Source organism: Hyla sarda, chromosome 5 (assembly GCF_029499605.1).
Source record: "Hyla sarda isolate aHylSar1 chromosome 5, aHylSar1.hap1, whole genome shotgun sequence".
Taxonomy (NCBI): domain Eukaryota; kingdom Metazoa; phylum Chordata; class Amphibia; order Anura; family Hylidae; genus Hyla; species Hyla sarda.
This window is the reverse complement of record NC_079193.1, coordinates 216,298,926-216,319,233: the sequence shown is the minus strand read 5'-3', so window position 1 is coordinate 216,319,233 and position 20,308 is coordinate 216,298,926. Positions and strand designations below refer to the sequence as shown.

The following is a 20,308-nucleotide window of genomic DNA, read 5'->3' as shown; positions in this document are numbered from 1 at the left end:
TAACAAATGCTAGATAAATGCTATGAGCTTTCGCAATATATTATGAGCGTACGTAATATATGAATGCTATGAGTGTACGTAATATATGACTGCTGCGGGCGTACGTACTGTATAAATGTTATGAGCATATGTAATGTATGAATATTATGAGAGTGCCTTCTGTAAGAGGGCTATGAGTGTACATATTGTATAGATGTGCACACTGTGTAAAAGCAATGAGCGTACATGCTGTATGAATGCCATGAGCATGCGCACAGCACGCCATGTACCGCTTTAATGCTGTGAGCATATGCACCGCATGAATGCTAGCACGTAAGTAATGTATAAATACTATGTGCATGCCGTGTAATGCTATGAGCGTGCATGCCTTGTAATGCTATGAACGTGCATGCCGTGTAATGCTATGAGCGTGCATGCCGTGTAATGCTATGAGCGTGCATGCCGTGTAATGCTATGAGCGTGCATGCCGTGTAATGCTATGAGCGTGCATGCCGTGTAATGCTATGAGCGTGCATGCCGTGTAATGCTTTGAGCATACATGCCGTGTAATGCTTTGAGCATACATGCCGTGTAATGCTTTGAGCATACATGCCGTGTAATGCTTTGAGCATACATGCCGTGTAATGCTTTGAGCATACATGCCGTGTAATGCTTTGAGCATACATGCCGTGTAATGCTTTGAGCGTACATGTCATGTAATGCTATGAGCGTATTTATTGTATGAATGCAATGAGCATCCGTACTGTATAACAGCCACTAGCGTACAACGCTATGAGCAAACATATGCATACTGCATAATGCCACGAGCGTACATACCGCATAATGCCACGAGCGTACATACCATGTAATGCTATGAGTGTACGTATTGTATAAATGCAATGAGCATCCGTACTGTATAACGGCTATTAGCATACATACCGTGTAAAGCTATGAGCGTACATACCGTGTGATGCTAAGAGCGTACACACAGTATAATGCTATGAGCGTACATATTATAAAAACACTGAGCATACCTACTATATAAATGCAATGAGCAAACATACTGTGAAGTGCTATAAGCATGTTTATTGTATGAATACTATGAGCGTGTGTACTGCATGAAAGCTATAAGCGCACACACTGTACAAACGCTCGGTGAATACCCAGCATTACAGGTATACGCGTGTGTCTAGTATAACAACTATGAGCGTGCCAAGAATAGAGTGAATTTGGACAATGTTAATCTAAGGTGTAAAATATAAGTACTGTATAAATTCTTGAACGGGCGTATTGCCTGAATGTTCAGAACGAACTCAAGGAAGAATGCAATAAACAGTATGGAATTTATGATTTTTAACCTAGCATGTAACATAGCTGCAGCCAGAGCATCAACCTTGAGAAAATGCTCTGACCGCAGCTGGGGAGTTTGTCAGTGTGACAGGACAGAGTGAACGAAAGTTTGCTGTACGTGCACCAAGCCGGGGAGGCGGTGTGGGAGGTGGGCTGGGTTTAAGCTGCGCCGAATGCATCTCCTGAACGTCCTCCTGCCCAGCAGGGCCGCTGGTGATCACCAAGCTGAGAAGCATCACCAGCCAGCACCCTGCCATTTCTTATGACCAGTGCAGCAGCATCTCGCCTAAGCACCTCCATGCGTGCAGATGCCTTCCACACTAAACCCCCCCCCAGGTACCTGTAAGTAACTGAGCACCACCAGAACCTCTGTATTACTCAGAGACAGGGAGGCCGTACTTTGCGGGTGTTGAGCGGCTAGACTCCCACCTGAGGCAGCCGTCGGGCTGTGCGAGAAGCAGAGACTTGACCTCGGTATTCGCAGTGAGAGCATTGCCGCTTGCAGTGCCTGAATCTTGGCAGAAAATCCAAAACTCTGAACGTCGGTTTCGTGACGTCACGCTTCAAAAACATCACATGCGCTCTGCCCTAAGGAACAAGGGGTGTTGTATACCCGAACCCTCCCTTCACTAACTCCTATAACCCCGCCTATAGGTTGATTGATACTCACGCACCACGACCGTGACGGTCTGCTTACCAAATCACTGACTGAGGAGGAACAGGCCTTGTAATTAGGTATTTTGCCTACTGACTACCTTATAGAACAAACGTTCTTCAGTACCTTGTAGCCTTCAGGAACAGAGTCCAGACACCATGCCTGTAAGTCTCCCAGGATGCTGCATTTTAAAAACTAACAACTTAAATCTCTGCTCCCGGTAAGTAGGCATTGATGGCAGAGCTGCGGTGGCAAGTTGTCACGCTGCCTCCACCTTCTTTGCAACCTCTCAGGCTTGTTACACCCTGAGTGTTGAGAACTTGCAAAGCCCAGTACTTTGGGTGTCAAGCCTGAATTGGCTGGGAGAAGGGCAGAGGCAGTATGACCACTTGACACAGAGGCTCCGCCCGCATTACCAGGAGCAAGAATGAAATGGTCACGGTCACCATGAAAAATAAATAAATAAATAAATAAAAAAAGACAAACACTTTTGGCAAATCGTGCACTTTACCAGCTTATAACTCATGATTGCAGCAGGTGCGATCTAAACTTTTGACATGTCAATTTTTTTTTTCATACAGGAACACTTTAAAGTTGTTTATTTTAACAATACATCATCGCAGAAGACTTATAAGCACAATATCTGAACATTGTGCCCAGCAGCTACAAGGTACTGGGGAGCCGAATGGGTCCCTTTAACACAAACATGTACCAAATACAGCATGAGCATACCAAAAGTAACTACTAAGTAACTAAATGTCCAATATTTTACCTCTGTATAGGACTTCTTTGTGATGTGAACATTCTTAGCCCTGTAAGACTGGCGCCTTCTTTTGTAGTCTCTCATTTCAGCCATGATTTCTAAGTGGGACTTGGGACACTTCTGCTCATCATCTTCAAAAGAAATACAGGATAAAAAAACATGAATATTGTAAAGCTTAAAAGTAGATTTAAAAATAAGAAAGATTTAACTCCTTAAAGGAGTAGTCTGGCGTGCACTTTTCTCATTTTATCCCGTCCGGGCTGCAAAATAAAAGAAAACAAACTTTCTCTTACCTGCCAACGAGCCCCCGGAGCTCCGATACAGGTGTTCGGTCGCCAGGCTGTTTGTTTCTTACTTCCTGTCAGCCCGGCACGTCACACGGAACTTCAGCCTATCACCGGCCGCAGCGATGTCCCGCCTCGGCCTGTGATAGGCTGAAGCTCCATATGACATGCCGGGCTGACAGGAAGTAAGAAGCAAACAGCTCGGCGACCGAACACCTGTACCGGAGCTCCGGGGGCTTGTTGGCAGGTAAGAGAAAGTTTGTTTTCTTTTTTTTTGCAGCCCGGACCGGATAAAATTAGAAAAGTGCGCGCCGGACTACTCCTTTAAGGATGTAGGGCGTACCTGTACGCCCTGTCCCGGTATTTTAAAACGGGGTCACACCGTTACCCCTCATCGCACCGGGTCGGTCCCGGCGGCTAATGATAGCCGGGACCCTGGGCTAATAGCGTGCGGTACCGATCAGTGTGCCGCACGCTATTAACCTTTTAGATGCGGCAATCAAACTTGATCGCCGCATCTAAAATGAAAGTAAACGCTTCCCGGCAACTCAGTCGGGCTGATCGGGACCATTCCGATCAGCTAGGGCGCGAGCGGAGGCCCCCTTACCTTGCTCCTTCGTGTCCGTTCGGCGTTTGATTGCTCCAAGCCTGAGCTGCAGGCTTGAGCAATCGAGCCCCTAGAACGCTGATCCATGCACAGCTATGGCTTTGCAGGGATCAGGGTAAAAGATCAGTGTGTGCAGTGTTATAGCCCCCTATGGGAGCTATAACACTGCAAAAAAATAAAAAAAAAGTGAAAAAAAAATGTATATGAATAAAAAGGTCATTTAACCCCTTCCCTAATAAAAGTATAAATCACCCCCTTTTCCCATTAAAAAAAAAAAAAAACCAGTGTAAATAAAAAATAAACATATGTGGTATCACCGCGTGCGGAAATGTCTGATCTACAAAAGTATATCGTTAATTTAACCGCAAGGTCAATAGCGTATGCGCAAAAAAGCTCCAAAGTCCAACATATCATGAAAAAAAAAAAATGTATAAAAAGCAATCAAAAAGTCTGATCAATACAAACACGGTACCGATAAAAACTTCCAAACACTGCTCAAAAAATGAGCCCTCATACTGACCCGTTCGTGGAAAAATAAAGTTATAGGGGTTAGAAGATGAGAATTTTTAATGTATACATTTTCCTGCATGTAGATATGATTTTTTTCAGAAGTACGACAAAATCAAACCTATATAAGTAGGGTATCAATTTAACCGTATGGATCTACAGAATAAAGATAAAGTGTCATTTTTTAACGAAAAATGCACTGCGTAGAAACGGAAGCCCCCAAAATTCACAAAATTACATTTGTTCTTCAATTTTGTCACACGATTATATTTTTTTCCATTTCGCTGTGGACTTCTTGGTAAAATGACTATTGTCACTGCAAAGTAGAATTGGTGGCGCCAAAAATAAGCCATCATATGGAATTTTATGTGCAAAATTGAAAGCGTTATGATTTTTAGAAGGTGATGAGGAAAAAATTTAAATGCAAAAACGGAAAAACCCTGCATCCTTAAGGGGTTAAAAGGGGTACTCCTGAGGAGGAAAAAAATATAGCCCACAGCAACCAGAGTGCATTTTTTTTCTTTTTTTTAAGAAATATTTTAAAAAGGGAAGAAGCAATCTGATTGGGCAAGTGCACCACTCTTCCTCTACACAGATTTTGATAAACCTCCCTCACTATTCCTCCACACCCATATATTCCCTAAAAAGTAGACACCTGACAAATTATGAGAAGGCAATAAAAACCACCTCACAATTATAAGCGCCTTTATAAAATTTAGCATCTACTAAAAAAAATGTTTTTTTTTTTTTTTTTTTTAAAAAAGGGCCTAAAAGTGTGACCCAGGCAGAGGAAAGGTACAACTTCTACTCAAAAAAAAAGATCAGGATGATCAGTGTTCACATGATTTGGTTAGTGGCATAAGATAGTTGTTGAGCTGTTGGCACTTTGAGAGCCATAAACTGATTTGTTAGTAGGAACGTCTTTAGACAACATGTATGTAGCGCTTCGCTGATTCTTAGTATGTCTTCCTTTTACTATAAACATAGCCCCTTTTGCCATTAGAGTTTCTTATGAAAATTGCTGCTAATATTGGTGAAATATTCACAAACATTAAAATGTAGTAACCTTGGTTGAGTTTAGCAGTTAAATCCTCAAACAAATCTGATGTGTTCTGCTGATCTACGGGCATCTGCTTCTTAGTCTCCAGAAGGACATAGTCATATATGGCAAGACGATCGGCAGACGTGAGATCGCAGATGGAGCGTTTGTGGTTCAGAGGAACTTCAACAGCTGAAGTGGAGTAGTCACCTGGAGCACATAAAAGGAATAGCCTTATATTACACTTTCTCCTACAGTATCACTACATACATACATACATACCATTCTACACAGTAGAACCAATATAAACCGGTTATGTAATGTCAGTGAATGAAGCATATGTCCTTTTTTCCATTAAAGAGAATTCTACGGTTGAGCAAGAAAAAACCCACATACAAATATCCTTTGTCATTGTAGTCTGGAGGCTCCATACTGCTGGTCTACTTGAAACTAACATTCTCAGGACACTGCAATTTCTGCCTAATATTACTTTACATCAGCTACAGTGGGGCAAAAAAAGTATTTAGTCAGCCACCAATTGTGCAAGTTCTCCCACTTAAAAAGATGAGAGGCCTGTAGTTTTCATCACAGGTATACCTCAACTATGAGAGACATAATGAGAAAAATAATCCATAAAATCACATGATTCACATGATGATCTGATTTTTAAAATAATTATTTGCAAATTATGGTGGAAAATAAGTATTTGGTCACCTACAAACAAGCAAGATTTCTGGCTCTCACAGACCTGTAACTTCTTTAACCCCTTAAGGACCAAGCGTTTTTCTTTTTTTGCACTTTTGTTTTTTCCTCCTTACTTTTTAAAAATCACAACCCTTTCAATTTTGCACCTAAAAATCCATACGATGGCTTATTTTTTGTGCCACCAATTCTAATTGGCAATGACAGTCATTTTACCCAAAAATCTAAGGCGAAACTGAAAGAAAAATTATTGTGCGACAAAATTGAAGAAAAAACACAATTTTGTAAATTTTGGGGGCTTCTGTTTCTACACAGTACATTTTTTGGTAAAAATGTCACCTTATCTTTATTCTGTAGGTCCATACGATTAAAAAGATATCCTACTGATATAGATTTGATTTTGTCGTACTTTTGGAAAAAATCATAACTACATGCAGGAAAATTAATACATTTAAAATTGTCATCTTCTGACCTATAAACTTTTTTATTTTTTTTGCGTATAGGGTGGTTTGAGGGCTAATTTTTTGCACCGTGATCTGTAGTTTTAAACTGTACCATTTTTGTTTTGATCTCATTTTATTCCTTTTTTTGTATGAAAAGCAACCAAAAATACGCTATTTTGGACTTTGGCATTTTTTTTCGCGCGTATCCCATTGACCAATGCGGTTTAATTTACGATATATTTTTATAGTTCGGACATTTACGCATACGGCGATATCATATATATCACACACATATACATACATACAATCCCATTCATCTGTGTGCTCTGCGCTCGAATGATAAGCCTGGCCCTGCCAGGCTGTATCATTCAGAGAGCCGGAGCCGACATGGAAGGAGAGGTAAGCCCTCAGGCTACCTCAGCAGTGGATCGCCCCCTGCGATCCACCCCACTGGACCACCAGGGACTGAATACAGGCACCTTTAGACACCGCTGTCAACTTTGATAGCTGCGATCTAAAGGGTTAATAGCCGGCCACGGCGATTGCCGCATGTTGGCTATTAACGCCGGCCCCCAGCTACAGGAATCGAGCCCGGTTAAGGGCCATTGGACGTGTATACACGTCAATGGTCCTTAAGAGGTTAAGAGTCTCCTCTATTCTCCACCCGTTACCTTTATTAATGGTAGGGATTGACCGATATAGGTTTTTTAGGGCCGATATCGATAATCGGTGGAGGTTAGGGCCGACAGCCGATAAATTATAGCGATATTCCGGTATAAGTTATCGGCTATTCATCCCCCCGCGACACCGCTGTAGATCATTGATTTAAAGCGGGCGCTTTAAATCAATGCACTGCAGTGGCTTTTGCGGTGCCATAGGCCGCCGCCACCCGCTTCTCTCCCCCTTCCTGTCTGGGGGTCCCGAGTCCTGTCACCGCGACCACTATTCCTGCATGGAGGAATAGGCCAAAATACCAGCTACAGTGTGTGAAAACCTTGTAAAGACTTACAGAAAATGTTTGACCTCTGTCATTGCCAACAAAGTGTATATAACAAAGTATTGAGATGAACTTTTGTTATTGACCAAATACTTATTTTCCACCATAATTTGCAAATAAATTCTTTAAAAACAAGACAGACAATGTGATTTTATGGATTTTTTCTCATTATGTCTCTCATACTTGATGAAAATTACAGGCCTCTCATCTTTTTAAGTGGGAAAACTTGCACAACTCGTGGCTGACTAAATAAATACTTTTTTGCCCCACTGTATACAAGACAATTTATAACTTTCTGCCCATATAATAGCTGCATCTTTTTAATGGCTGCAGGACAATTGTCACATAAACCATATCAAAGCCATAGCAGAAAAAGCATGTGAACAGAGCCTTAGATGTGCAATCTACAGAGTTGTCGTGTATGGAGCAGGTGGAAGAATGAGTGATTAAAGGGAACCAATCATCAGATTTTACCCTATATAACACTTGGTAAAGTGTTATATAGGGTAAAAATCTTTATCCTCACCATCCTCGGGGGAAGCTCCTGCCCCCAGGGATGGTGAAGATATGAACTTATAAACTACTCCCCACCGCACCCGTAAGTAGTCCCGTGGGCGGGGAGCTCCTCTCACCTAGTGCTGTGTCTTCGGCCGGCAGTGACGCCCCCTCCGCTTGATTGACGGGCCACGTCATGGCTCTGCCCACTGAACAGACAGACGATAGCGATGAGGCGCCCTGTCAATCAAGCCGAGGGGGCGTCGCTGCCGGCCGAAGACACGGGACTAGGTGAGAGGAGCTCCCCGCCCAGGGGACTACTTAGGGGCATGGCAGGGAGTAGTTTATAAGTTCATATCCTTACCATCCCTGGGGGCAAGAGCTTCCCCTGGGGATGGTGAGGATAAAGATTTTACCCTATATAACGCTTTGCAGAGCGTTATATAGGGTAAAAAATCTGATGATTGGTTCCCTTTAAGTACAGCAATGCCATTTTCATTAGGTAATGAATGAAATCCTTCCCTCCTTTATGAAAATAGCAGTGTGACACAGTACATAAGAGGAAACTGAGAGACTCTGATATGTCTACATGACTACAATGGTCCATAGCAGATACATGGACATCTCAGAGCAAGCTATTCAGTGTAAATGAATAAAATGCATGAGGGCTCCTGCCCAGAGACAAAGGGTAGAATATGAAAAGAATGCCAGCTATAAGGAACTGATAGCCCCAAAACCAGACAACAATGGTATCCTAGAGGCATACATATGAATATAAAAGAATTCTTGGTTCTGAACTGAATGCTCTAAATAAATGGATTGTTTAAAAATATAAAAGCAGATGAGACATTTTTTGAAAAAGGATATAACGGATAAAAAGGATACTGCACATATGCACAGTGGTTGTTATGTAAGCTGTCAGGATGCTACTTCCGCTCTATACTCACCCCTGCTGTGGAAAGAAAAAGAACCAAACGGATTACGTCTTCATATACACAATGCACGGGTAAACAAAAAAATGCACAAATATGGCAGCAAAGAAAGTCAATTGTTAAAAGGGGTTATCTGGCGGAAGTTTTTTTTTCCCTAACTATAGCCAATGTGTGGGATATAAAAAATAAACAAACATACATCTACTTACCTCCAGCACTCCCGTGATGCCGGCCCCCCAGTGATGTGCCATACTATAGCTCTGGGAATCCCTGGCCACATCACTGCCCCTCCTTGGTAAGCGACTGGCTGAGCTGCAGTGTAACACATTGGGCCCCGATGCTTCCCAGGGACCACAGTCACGTTGCAGCTCAAGAAGACAATCGCACCGGGGACAAGAGCAGGACACCAGAGGTATTGCAGGAGCACTGCAGGTGAGAAGGGGGTTTATTTTTTTTTTTATACCCCTCACAATGGCTATAGTTAGAGAAAAATCATCCCACAGGAAAAAAAACATCTTTCATCACCACCCTCATGCCTGCTTGATTTACCTGACAGCCACTAGATCATCAGTGTTTACCAACCAGGGTGCCTCCAGCTGTCACAAAACTACAACCCCCAGCATGCCCGGACAGCCCAAGGCTGTCTGGGCATGCAGGGAGTTGTAGTTTTGAAACATCTGGAGGCACCCTGGTTGGGAAACGCCACACTAGATAAAGAGGCGATGTGCTTTGATTCGATATTTCACACTTTCCATTGATTTATTGTTCAGTTTTATCTGGATACTGTTGGCTGCATTTTTCTTATGTTTATAATAAATTTGTATGTTTGAAACTAAATTTTAATGATTTCCATAGCTCAACAAAAATCCAACTACAACCTAGCTCAGGCTATAACCATATGACAAACTGGCTCCATCTAGAGGTTGAATTGGGCACTAAACAATATTGATGTCTGTTATTGTCAAAGGCTGGATTTACACTGCATTCCCCATATGTTTAGTGTGCCTGTGTCAGGAAAGCATTTAACCCCTTAAGGACCCAGCCAATTTTCAGTGTAGGACTCGGACATTTTTTGCACATCTGACCACTGTCCCTTTAAGCATTAATAACTCTGGGATGCTTTTACCTTTCATTTTGATTCAGAGATTGTTTTTTCGTGACGTATTCTACTTTATGTTAGTGGTAAAATTATGTCGATACTTGCATCATTTCTTGGTGAAAAATTCCAAAATTTGATGAAAAAAAGATTTTAAAATTTTGATTTTTTTTTTTTTTACTTTGAAGCTCTCTGCTTATAAGGAAAATGAATATTCCAAATAAATTATATACTGATTCACATATACAATATGTCTACTTTGTGTTTGCATCATAAAATTGACATGTTTTTACTTTTGGAAGACATCAGAGGGCTTCAAAGTTCAGCAGCAATTTTCCAAATCGAAATTTTTCAGGGACCAGTTCAGTTTTGAAGTGGATTTGAAGGGCCTTCATATTAGAAATACCCCAGAAATGACCCTATTATAAAAACTGCACCCCTCAAAGTATTCAAAGTGACATTCAAAAGGTTTGTTAACCCTTTAGGTGTTTCACAGGAATAGCAGCAAATTAAAGGAGAAAATTCAAAATCTTAATTTTTTTACATTCGCATGTTCTTGTAGACCCAATTTTTTTTTTTGCAAGGGGTAAAAGGAGAGAACTCTTCCTAAAATGTGTAACCCAATTTCTCTTGAGTAAGGAAATGCCTCATATGTGTATGTCAAGTGTTCAGCGGGCACAGTAGAGGGCTCAGAAGGGAAGGAGGGACAATGGGATTTTGAAGAGTGAGTTTTTCTGAAATGGTGTTTGGGTGGCATGTCACATTTAGGAAGCCCCTATGGTGCCACAACAGCAAAAAACCCAACATGGCATACTATTTTGGAAACTACACCCCTTAAGGAACGTAACAAGGGGTACAGTGAGCCTTAACACTTTACAGGTGTTTGACGACTTTTTGTTAAAGTTGGATGTGTAAATTAATAAAAAAAAATATTTTTTTTCACTAAAATGTAGTTTTTCCCCCCAATTTTACATTTTTACAAGGAATAATAGGAGAAAATGACCCCCAACATTTGTAACCCCATTTCTTCTGAGTATGGAAATACCCCATGTGTGGACGTCGAGTGCTCTGCTGGCGCACTACACTGCTCAGAAGAGGAGGAGCGCCATTGAGCTTTTGGAAAGAGAATTCGTTTGGAATGGTAGTCAGGGGCCATGTGCGTTTACAAAGCCCCCGTGGTGCCAGAACAGTGGACCCCCCACATGTGACCCTATTTTGGAAACTACACCCCTCACAGAATTTAATAAGGGGTGCAGTGAGCATTTACACCCCACTGTTTGACAGATCTTTGGAACAGTGGGCTGTGCAAATGAAAAATTACATGCTCACTGTACCCCTTATTACATTACGTGAGGGGTGTAGTTTCCAAACTAGGGTCACATGGGGGGGGGGGGGTCCATTGTTCTGGCACTATGGGGGCTTTGTAAACACACGTGGCCTTCAATTCCGGACAAATTTTCTCTTCAAAAGCCCAATGGCGCTCCTTCTCTTCTGAGCATTGTAGTTCGCCCGCAGAGCACTTTACATTCACACATGAGGGTATGTTCTTACTCAGAAGAAATGGGGTTACAAATTTTGGGGGGGGGCTTTTTTTTCCTATTTTCCTGGTAACACCAGCATTTTAAATGAATTTTTTCTTCTTTTTTTCATTTTTCCATCCAACTTTGAAGAATTTTCATTAAACACCTGTGGGGTGTTAAAGGGGTACTCTGGTGAAAACCTTTTTTCTTTTAAATCAACTGGCTCCGGAAAGTTAAACAGATTTTTACATTACTTCTATTAAAAAATCGTAATCCTTCTTGTACTTATTAGCTGCTGAATACTACAGAGGAAATTCTTTTCTTTTTGTAATGCTCTCTGATGACATCACAAGCACAGTGCTCTCTGCTGACGTTATTATAATTATAATAATAATGTCTTTATTTATGTATTTATTTATTGTTGTCCTTAGTGGGATTTGAACCCAAGGCCCCAGCACTGCAGGGCAGCAGTGCTAACCACTAAGCCACCATGCTGCCCTTAGCATACATCTGCTATGCACAGTTGCTAAAATGGGCAGAGATGTCAGCAGAGAGTTCTGTGCTCGTGATGTCATCAGTGTTCCAAAAATAAAGGAATTTCCTCTGTAGCATTAAGCAGCTAATAAGTACTGGAAGGATTAAGATTTTTTAATAGAAGTAATTTACAAATAATAATATTGCAATAAGACCATGCTTCAATTATTCCAATCATTTATTAAAAATTCATTATAATATCTTATATTCCACTCTCACAGGGCCCTTGTGAGAGAAGAAACAATGTTAAAATACAAATAAAAAAATATATGACCTAATACAGAGTATTCTATATGCCACTTTTGTTATGTTAATTATTAATAGTACTGCAAATTCTATCCATTAATGGACACCGATAAACTTATTAAATCTAACTGTCCTTTATGTTGTAGCAATGGTCGCTACAATGATGTTACAATGGTATTATGTTGTCTCTGGTTGGGTTATTCAAGTGCACTACAAACTGTAGCAAATGATGTAATAAACGATGATTTGTTACCAGTTCCTATGGTGCTCCTTTCTAGAGTACCCCTTTAACCTCTTAAGGACCCCTGACGTACTGGTACGTCATGAGTCCGCTCCTGTTCTATAATGCGGGGCCACGGCGTGATAGCGGGTCGGGCCCGGCCTCTAACAATGGCTGGGACACGTGGTTAATAGCGTGCAGCACGGATCACGGTGCCGCGCGCTATTGACCCTTTAGATGCGGCGTTAAAAGTTGAACACTGCGTATAAAGTGAAAGTAAAACCATGCCGGTTAGCTCGGGGAGCTGTTGGGGGATCGCTGTGGCGAAATCGCGGCATCCTGAACAGCTTGCATGACAGCTGGAGGGTCCCTACCTGCCTCCATGCTGTCAGATCGCTGAATGACTGCTCAGTGCCCGAGATCCAGGCATGAGCAGTCATGCGGCAGAATCATCGATCAGTGGTTTATTATGAGAAACCACTCATCAATGTAAAAGATCAGTGTGTGCAGTGTTATAGCCCCCTATGGGAGCTATAACACTGCAAAAAAAAAAGTTTAAAAAAAAGTGAAGAAAGATCATTTAACTCCTTCCCTAATAAAAGTTTGAATCAACCCCCTTTTCCCACAAAAAATAAAAATAAATAAATAAACAGTGTAAATAAAAATAAACATATCTGGTATCGCCGCATGCAGAAATGTCCAAATTATAAAAATATATCATTAATTAAACCGCATGGTCAATGGCGTACGCTCAAAAAAATTCCAAAGTTCAAAATAGTGTATTTTTGATCACTTTTTATATCATGAAAAAATGAATAAAAAGAGATAAAAAAAAGTCCTATCAATTCAAAAATGGTACCACTAAAAACTTCAATTACGGCACAAAAAATTAGCCCTCAAATCACCCCATATGCGGAAAAATAAAAAGTTATAGGGGTCAGAAGATGACAATTTTAAACATATACATTTTTCCTGCATGTAGTTATGATTTTTCCAGAAGTACGACAAAATCAAACCTATATAAGTAGGGTATCATTTTAATTGTATGGACCTACAGAATAAAAAGGTGTAATTTTTGCCGAACTATGTACTGTGTAGAAACAGAAGCCCCCAAAAGTTACAAAATGGCGTTATTTTCAATTTTGCCTCACAAATGATTTTTTTTTCAGTTTCGCCGTAGATTTTTGGGTAAAATGACTGATGTCATTACAAAGTAGAATTGGTGGCGCAAAAAAATAAGCCATCATATGGATTTTTAGGTGCAAAATTGAAAGAGTTATGATTTTTTAAAGGCAAGTAGTAGAGATGAGCAAACTTACGAACTTCTCGGCTCGGCAGTTGATGACTTTTCCTGCATAAATTAGTTCAGCTTTCCGGTGCTCCAGAAAAGGTGGATACAGTCCTAGGAGACTCTTTCCTAGGACTGTATCCACCTTTTCCAGCCCACCAGAGCACCCGAAAGCTGAACTAATTTATGCAGGAAAAGTCAGCAACCGCCGAGCCGAGAAGTTTGTGACGAATCGAATTTACTGTAAGTTCACTCATCTCTAGTAAGGAGGAAAAAACGGAAAAACCCCGGGTCCTTAAGGGGTTAATGCTCAATAAACCCCTTGTCACGTTCCGTGAGGGGTGTAGTTTCCAAAATGGGGTCACATGTGGGTATTTATTTTTTTGCGTTTATGTCAGAACCGCTGTAAAATCAGCCACCCCTGTGCAAATCACCAATTTAGGCCTCAAATGTACATAGTGCGCTCTCACTCCTGAGCGTTATTGTGCATCTGCAGAGCATTTTACGGCCATATATGGGGTATTTACGTACTCAGGAGAAATTGCGTTGAATCTTTTATCCTTTTAAGGCTTGTGAAAAAAAGTATGGGGCAACACCAGCATGTTAGTGTAAAAAAAAATAAAAAGTTTTACACTAACAGGCTGGTGTAGACCCGAACTTTTCCTTTTCATAAGGAGTAAAAGCCCCCCAAAATTTGTAGTGCAATTTCTCCCGAGTACGGAAATACCCCATGTGGGGCCCTAAACTGTTTCCTGGAAATACGACAGGGCTCTGAAGTGAGAGAGCGCCATGCGCATTTGAGGACTAAATTAGGGATTGCATAGGGGTGGACATAAGGGTATTCTACGCCAGTGATTCCCAAACAGGGTGCCTCCAGCTGTTGCTAAACTCCCAGCATGACTGGACAGTGGCTGTCCAGAAATGCTGGGAGTTGTTGTTTTGCAACAGCTGGAGGTAGTAGTAGTAGTGTTTTACCCTTTATTATGTGTTAGTGTAGTGTAGTGTTTTTAAGGTACATTCGCACTGGTGGGTTACAGCGAGTTTCCCGCTAGTAGTTTGCGCTGCAGCGAAAAATTTGCAGCACCTCAAACTTCAAGCAGGAAACTTACTGTAAACTCGCCCATGTTAATGTACCCTGTACATTCACATGGGGGGGGCAAACCTCCAACTGTTTCAAAACTACAACTCCCAGCATGTACTGACAGACCGTGCATGCTGGGAGTTGTACTTTTGCAACAGCTGGAGGCACACTGGTTGAAAAACCTTCAATTAGGTTCTGTTACCTAACTCAGTATTTTCCAACCAGTGTGTCTCCAGCTGTTGCAAAACTACAACTCCCAGCGTGTACTGATCGCTGAAGGACATGCTGGGAGATGTAGTTATGCAATAGCTGGATGTATGGAACTACAACTCCCAGCATGCCGAGACAGCTGTTTGGGCATGCTGGGAATTGCAGTTTTGCAACATCTGGAGGGCTACAATTTAGAGACCAGTGCACAGCGATCTCCAAACTGTGGCCCTCCAGATGTTGCAAAACTACAAATCCCAGCATGTACAGACAGCAAACTGCTGTGTGGGCATGCTTGGAGTTGTAGTTTTGCAAGATCTAGAGGGTTACAGTTTGGAGATCACTGTGCTGTGGTCTCTAAACTATAGCAAAACTACAAATCCCAGCATGCCCAAACTGCTGTCTTGGCATGCTGGTAGTTGTAGTTTTGCAACATCTGGAGGGCTACAGTTTAGAGACCACTGTATAGTGGTCTCAAACTGTAGCCCTCCAGATGTTGCTAGGCAACTCACCGGCTTCCGTATGATCCAGGGAGCCAGCCGCACAACATCGCCGCCCGCCGATCCCCGTCGCCCGCAGATCGGTAAGTGACCTTTGGCGCCGGCCCCCATGGGTTTCCTCGTTCTGCCCCGCCTATTATTGGTGGGCAGAACGGGGAGACCGAAAGTATACCCCGATCTGCTATTGGTCGTCTTGTCTATACAACCAATAGCAGGAATAGGAGGGGTAGCACCCCTGCCACCTCACTCCTATCCCTTCAGGGTGTCTTGGACAACCGCAATCCCCCTTATAATCCGGGCCACCATAGGATTGGAATCGCGCAAATCGCCGGTGTGAATTCACCAGTGATTTGCCGCGATCACCGGACATGGGGGGTCTGATGACCCCCTGGGCATTTGCGCGGGGTGTCTGCTGATCGATATCAGCAGTCACCCTGGTCCAGTCCCCGCCCGGCAAGCGGCGGGGACCGAAATTCCCATGGGCGTAAAGGTACGTACTGGGTCCTTAAGTACCAGGGTGTCAGGACGTACCCATACGCCCTGGGTCCTTCATAGGTGAAAGGGTTACTCCGGTGGAAAGTTTCCTTTTTTTTAATCAACTGGTGCTAAAAAGTTAAAGAGATTTGTAAATTACTTCTATTAAAACTCTTTATCCTTGCAGTACTTCTTAGCGCCTGTATATTACAGAGAGAGTTCCTTTCTTCTTGGGCCTTTTTTTCTGTCCACTGTGTTCTCTGCTGACCCCTCTGTTCATATCAGGAACTGTTAAGAGCATGAGCAAATCTTCATTGCAAACCTATGCCGCTCCGGACAGTTCCTGATAAGGATCGAGGTGTCAGCACAAAGAACTGTGGACAGTAAAAAAAAAAAAAAAAAAAAAATCCAAACAAGAAAGCAACTTTCTCTGTAATATACAGCCACTAATAAGTACTGGAAGGATAAAGATTTTTTAATAGACGTAATTTACAAATCTGTTTAACTTTCTGGCACCAGTTGATTTAAAAACAAAAATGTTTTCCACCCCTTTAAAGGGAGTATTCCAGCGCAAAATAATTTATCCCCTATAAGTTATAGATCGTGGGGGGTCCAAGCGCTGCCCCCCCCCCCCCCCCGGATCTCCTGGACGGGGCCACGGCAGTCTGCAGGAAGTGAAGTTTTGTCCCCAGCAGAAAGCCGCGGCAGACACGCCCCCTCCATGTATCTCTATGGGGTACATGGAGGGGACGTGTCTGCCTCCGCATCATGCGGGGACGGAATGCCCCCTTTCCAGCATACTGCTGCGGCCTCGTCCAGGATGTCAGGGGTGCTGACATCTCTGTTGTCTCGGGAATTGCACAGAGTAGAATAGGTTTGCTATGGGGATTTGCTTCTACTCTGGACAGTTCGAGAGACACAGGTCATCAGAGAGAGCACTTAGAAAAGAACAACTGAACTTTAGAAGCTCATAAGTACTGAACGGATTAAGATTTTTTAATAGAAGTAATTTACAAATCTGTTTAACTTTCTGGAGCCAGTTGATATAAAAAATAAATAAAAAAAGGTTTTTCCATGAATACCCCTTTAATCTATAATAAGGTAGGGTCCAATAACTGCAGGCAAACCTACCACTTGGGTGGGATCACATTAGTTAAAAGACAGTATTACATCATCACAGCTACATAAAAATATAGAAGCTCATGTTATTGTTAAAGAGTTACTATCATTAGAAAAACACTTGACAGTTTGCCCACACGTCAAACGTTTTGACCACTCCAGATCTCACCCGCTGCTATCGCTAGTTATTAGCCAGGGAAGGGAGCGGCAGTGCGCTGCTCACTCTCCCGGCTGTTCATCAAATCCGACCATTTCTCTGTATAAGTATATGCAGACTAATACAGAAAAAAGGTCAGATCGTGCTACTGCTTGATTCCTTGGCATAAAACTAGCAGTTGCAGTGGGTCTCAGGAGTAAATCTGTTCCGATCAAAACTTTTGACATTTTTTATATGACAGTAACCCTTTAAACTTAACACAATAACTGTGCCAAATGCCATACAGATGCACCTGTCACCCATAGGCTTTATGTACAAACAACAATGCATCCAGATCCCATAGTCTATAGGTAAGAGATTAAACTGTTCTATAATCCTTTGCAGCTGCAGTCTGATATATGTTTGAAGATTATCCTGGAGTATACACTAAACGGAGGCCAAAAATGCAGCGTGAGCTCAGCCTAAGGGCTCATTTACACATGTGTATTAATGCCATGTTTTTTTCTATTAGAGAATAGTGCCAATAAATTGGTTTTACTATATTTCATTTATGCATTTATTTTAGGTGAGCGGCATTTTCTCTCTAAAATGCATCACTATGTAACATTTAAAGAGGTTTTGCCACCATCAACACATTTTTCTTTCCACAGGCACACGACAACTGTTTCCCATACAATTTATAGAGCGGCAGTCGTATACATGTGCACTGGATGCCATATTACCTCTTCAGGAGTCTCACTGTCAAGATCACAGTTTCCAGCATCTATTTACAGAAGTATCCCCTCTCCTGTAGAAGGAGGATGAGTTTACATGGTGGAAAAATCCTCAATCCTTTAACCCCTTGGGGACGGAGCCCATTATGACCCTAAGGACGGAAGCATTTCTGACCTCTATGACTTTATGCATTAATAACTCTGGAATGCTTTTACTTATGCATTTGATTTCGACACAGTTTTTTTCATGACATATTATACTTTATGTTAGTGGTACATTTTCGTTGATACTTGCATAATTTCTTGACGAAAAATTCCAAAATTTCAGAAAAAAAAATGAAAATTTTACATTTTTTTAACTTTGAAGATCTCTGCTTGTAAGGAAAAGGGACATGTCAAATAAATTATATGATGATTCACATATACAATACGTTAACTTTATGTTTGCATCATGAAGGTGACATGTTTTTACTTTTTGAAGGCATCAAAGGGCTTCAAAGCATAGCAGCAATTTTCCAATTTTTCGCGGGACCAGTTAAAGGAGAACTCCGGTATGGGTGGGACAAAAACAACTGCATAGGGGATAAGTGTTAGATCGCGGGGGGGTCCAACAGCTGGGGCCCCCTGCGATCTCCTGTACGGGGACCCGGCTCGCTCCTGCTCAATGCAGGAGCCAAGCGTTTTCGACCACAGCCGAAGCTGCGGCCGACACGCCCCCTCCATACACTTCTATGGCAGGGCCGGAGATTGCCGAAGGCAACACTTATCCCCTATGCTTAGGATAGGGGAGAAGTTTTTTTTTTTCCCATACTGGAGTTCTCCTTTAAGTTTAGAAGTGAATTTGAGGGTCTTTATGTTGCAAATCCCCTATGATGGACCCCATTATGAAAACTGCAAGTACCCTCAAAGTACTCAAAATTACATTCCAAAAGTTTGTTAACCCTTTAGATGTTTCACAAGAATAGCAGCAAAATGAAACATCTAAATCTCCATTTTTATACTAACATGTTATTGTAGCCCCATTGTTTTCATTTTTACAAGGGGTAAAAGGTGAAAAAGCCCCCAAAAATGTGTAGCACTATTTCTTCTGAATATGGAAATACCCCATATGTGGATGTAAAGTGCTCTACAGGCACACTACAATGCTACGAAGAGAAGGACCAAAATTTGGCTTTTGAATAGAGAATTTGGTTGGAATGGAAGTAAGGGGCCATGTGCGTTTACAAAGCCCCCTGTGGTGGCAGAACAGTGGACCCCCCCCCCACATGTGACTTCCATTTTGGAAACTACACCCCTCACAGAATGTAATAAGGGGTGCAGTGAGCATTTACACCCCACTGGAGTTTGACAGATCTTTGGAACAGTGGGCTGTGCAAACAAAAAAATTACATGTTTCATTTTCATGGACCACTGTTCCAAAAATCTGACACCTGTGGGGTGTAAATGCTCACTGCACCCTTTGTTACAATCCGTGAAGGGTGTAGTTTCCAAAATGGGGTCACATGTGTGTGTGTGTGGGGGGGGGGGAGGGTCTTCTGTTCTGGCAGCATGGGGGCTTTGTAAATGCACATGGCCTTCAATTCCAGTCTAATTCTCTCTCCAAAAGCACAATGGCGCTCCTGCTCTTCTGAGCATTGCAGTTCACCAGCAGAGCACTTTACGTCCACATATGGGGCATTTCCATACTCAGAAGAAATGGGGTTACAAATTTTGGGAGGAGGGGTTTTTTCCCTATTACCCCTTGTGAAAATGAAAAATTTGGGGTAACACCAGCATTTCAGGGGATAAAAAACAACTCATTTTTAAAGTGGTATTCCAGGCAAAAACTTTTTTTATATATCAACTGGCTCCGGAAAGTTAAACAGATTTGTAAATTAGGCAAAAAACAGAGATATCAATGTCCGGCACTGCTGCTGACCACCGAAAAGGACCTGGATCTAGGATGAATAGGAGTAATCCCCGAAGCTGAGGTAGTGCTCTGACTTGTAAGACGAGTCAAATACAATGTGCAAGGAGAAGGTGAAAAAGTCGGCAGACTCACCAAGGCTTCTTTTTTCAGGGTTGCTTCTTTATTAAATACTCACATACAAAACTTTGTGCGAAAGGGGAGAGAGGATCACATGGAGGGGGGTATTCACTGTCTGGCGACAGAATCTGTTTCACTCGGTAATCGAGCTTCTTCTGGCCATGATTGTTAGGAACACTGTGCTGCTTCTTATACAGGTGGGTACTCAGGTTCAATCACTTAGAACCTCCCATCTGTCTTGACGCAAGACTTCAAGGCGTTGGCTTTTAATCCAGCCCTATAACGCCTTTACTATGTCAACGTCATAAGAATCCAGCGTATAATAATATCAATGGAAGGGATGAGGGAAAAAGTGCATTAAAAACAAAGTACAT

At 42.1% G+C, this 20,308-nt stretch overlaps 1 protein-coding gene across 1 annotated transcript in view; it reads right to left on the bottom strand.

Moving 5' to 3' along the window:
* SNRNP48 (small nuclear ribonucleoprotein U11/U12 subunit 48) overlaps positions 1 to 20,308 on the bottom strand; it is a 57,329-nt gene that overhangs the window by 13,426 nt on the left and 23,595 nt on the right. Inside the window, exons 5-6 of the mRNA XM_056521119.1 lie at positions 5,212 to 5,394; positions 2,757 to 2,878 (exon numbers count right to left, since the gene is read on the bottom strand). Of these exons, the coding sequence (XP_056377094.1) occupies positions 2,757 to 2,878; positions 5,212 to 5,394 (305 nt within the window). The remainder of the gene's footprint in view (positions 1 to 2,756; positions 2,879 to 5,211; positions 5,395 to 20,308) is intronic.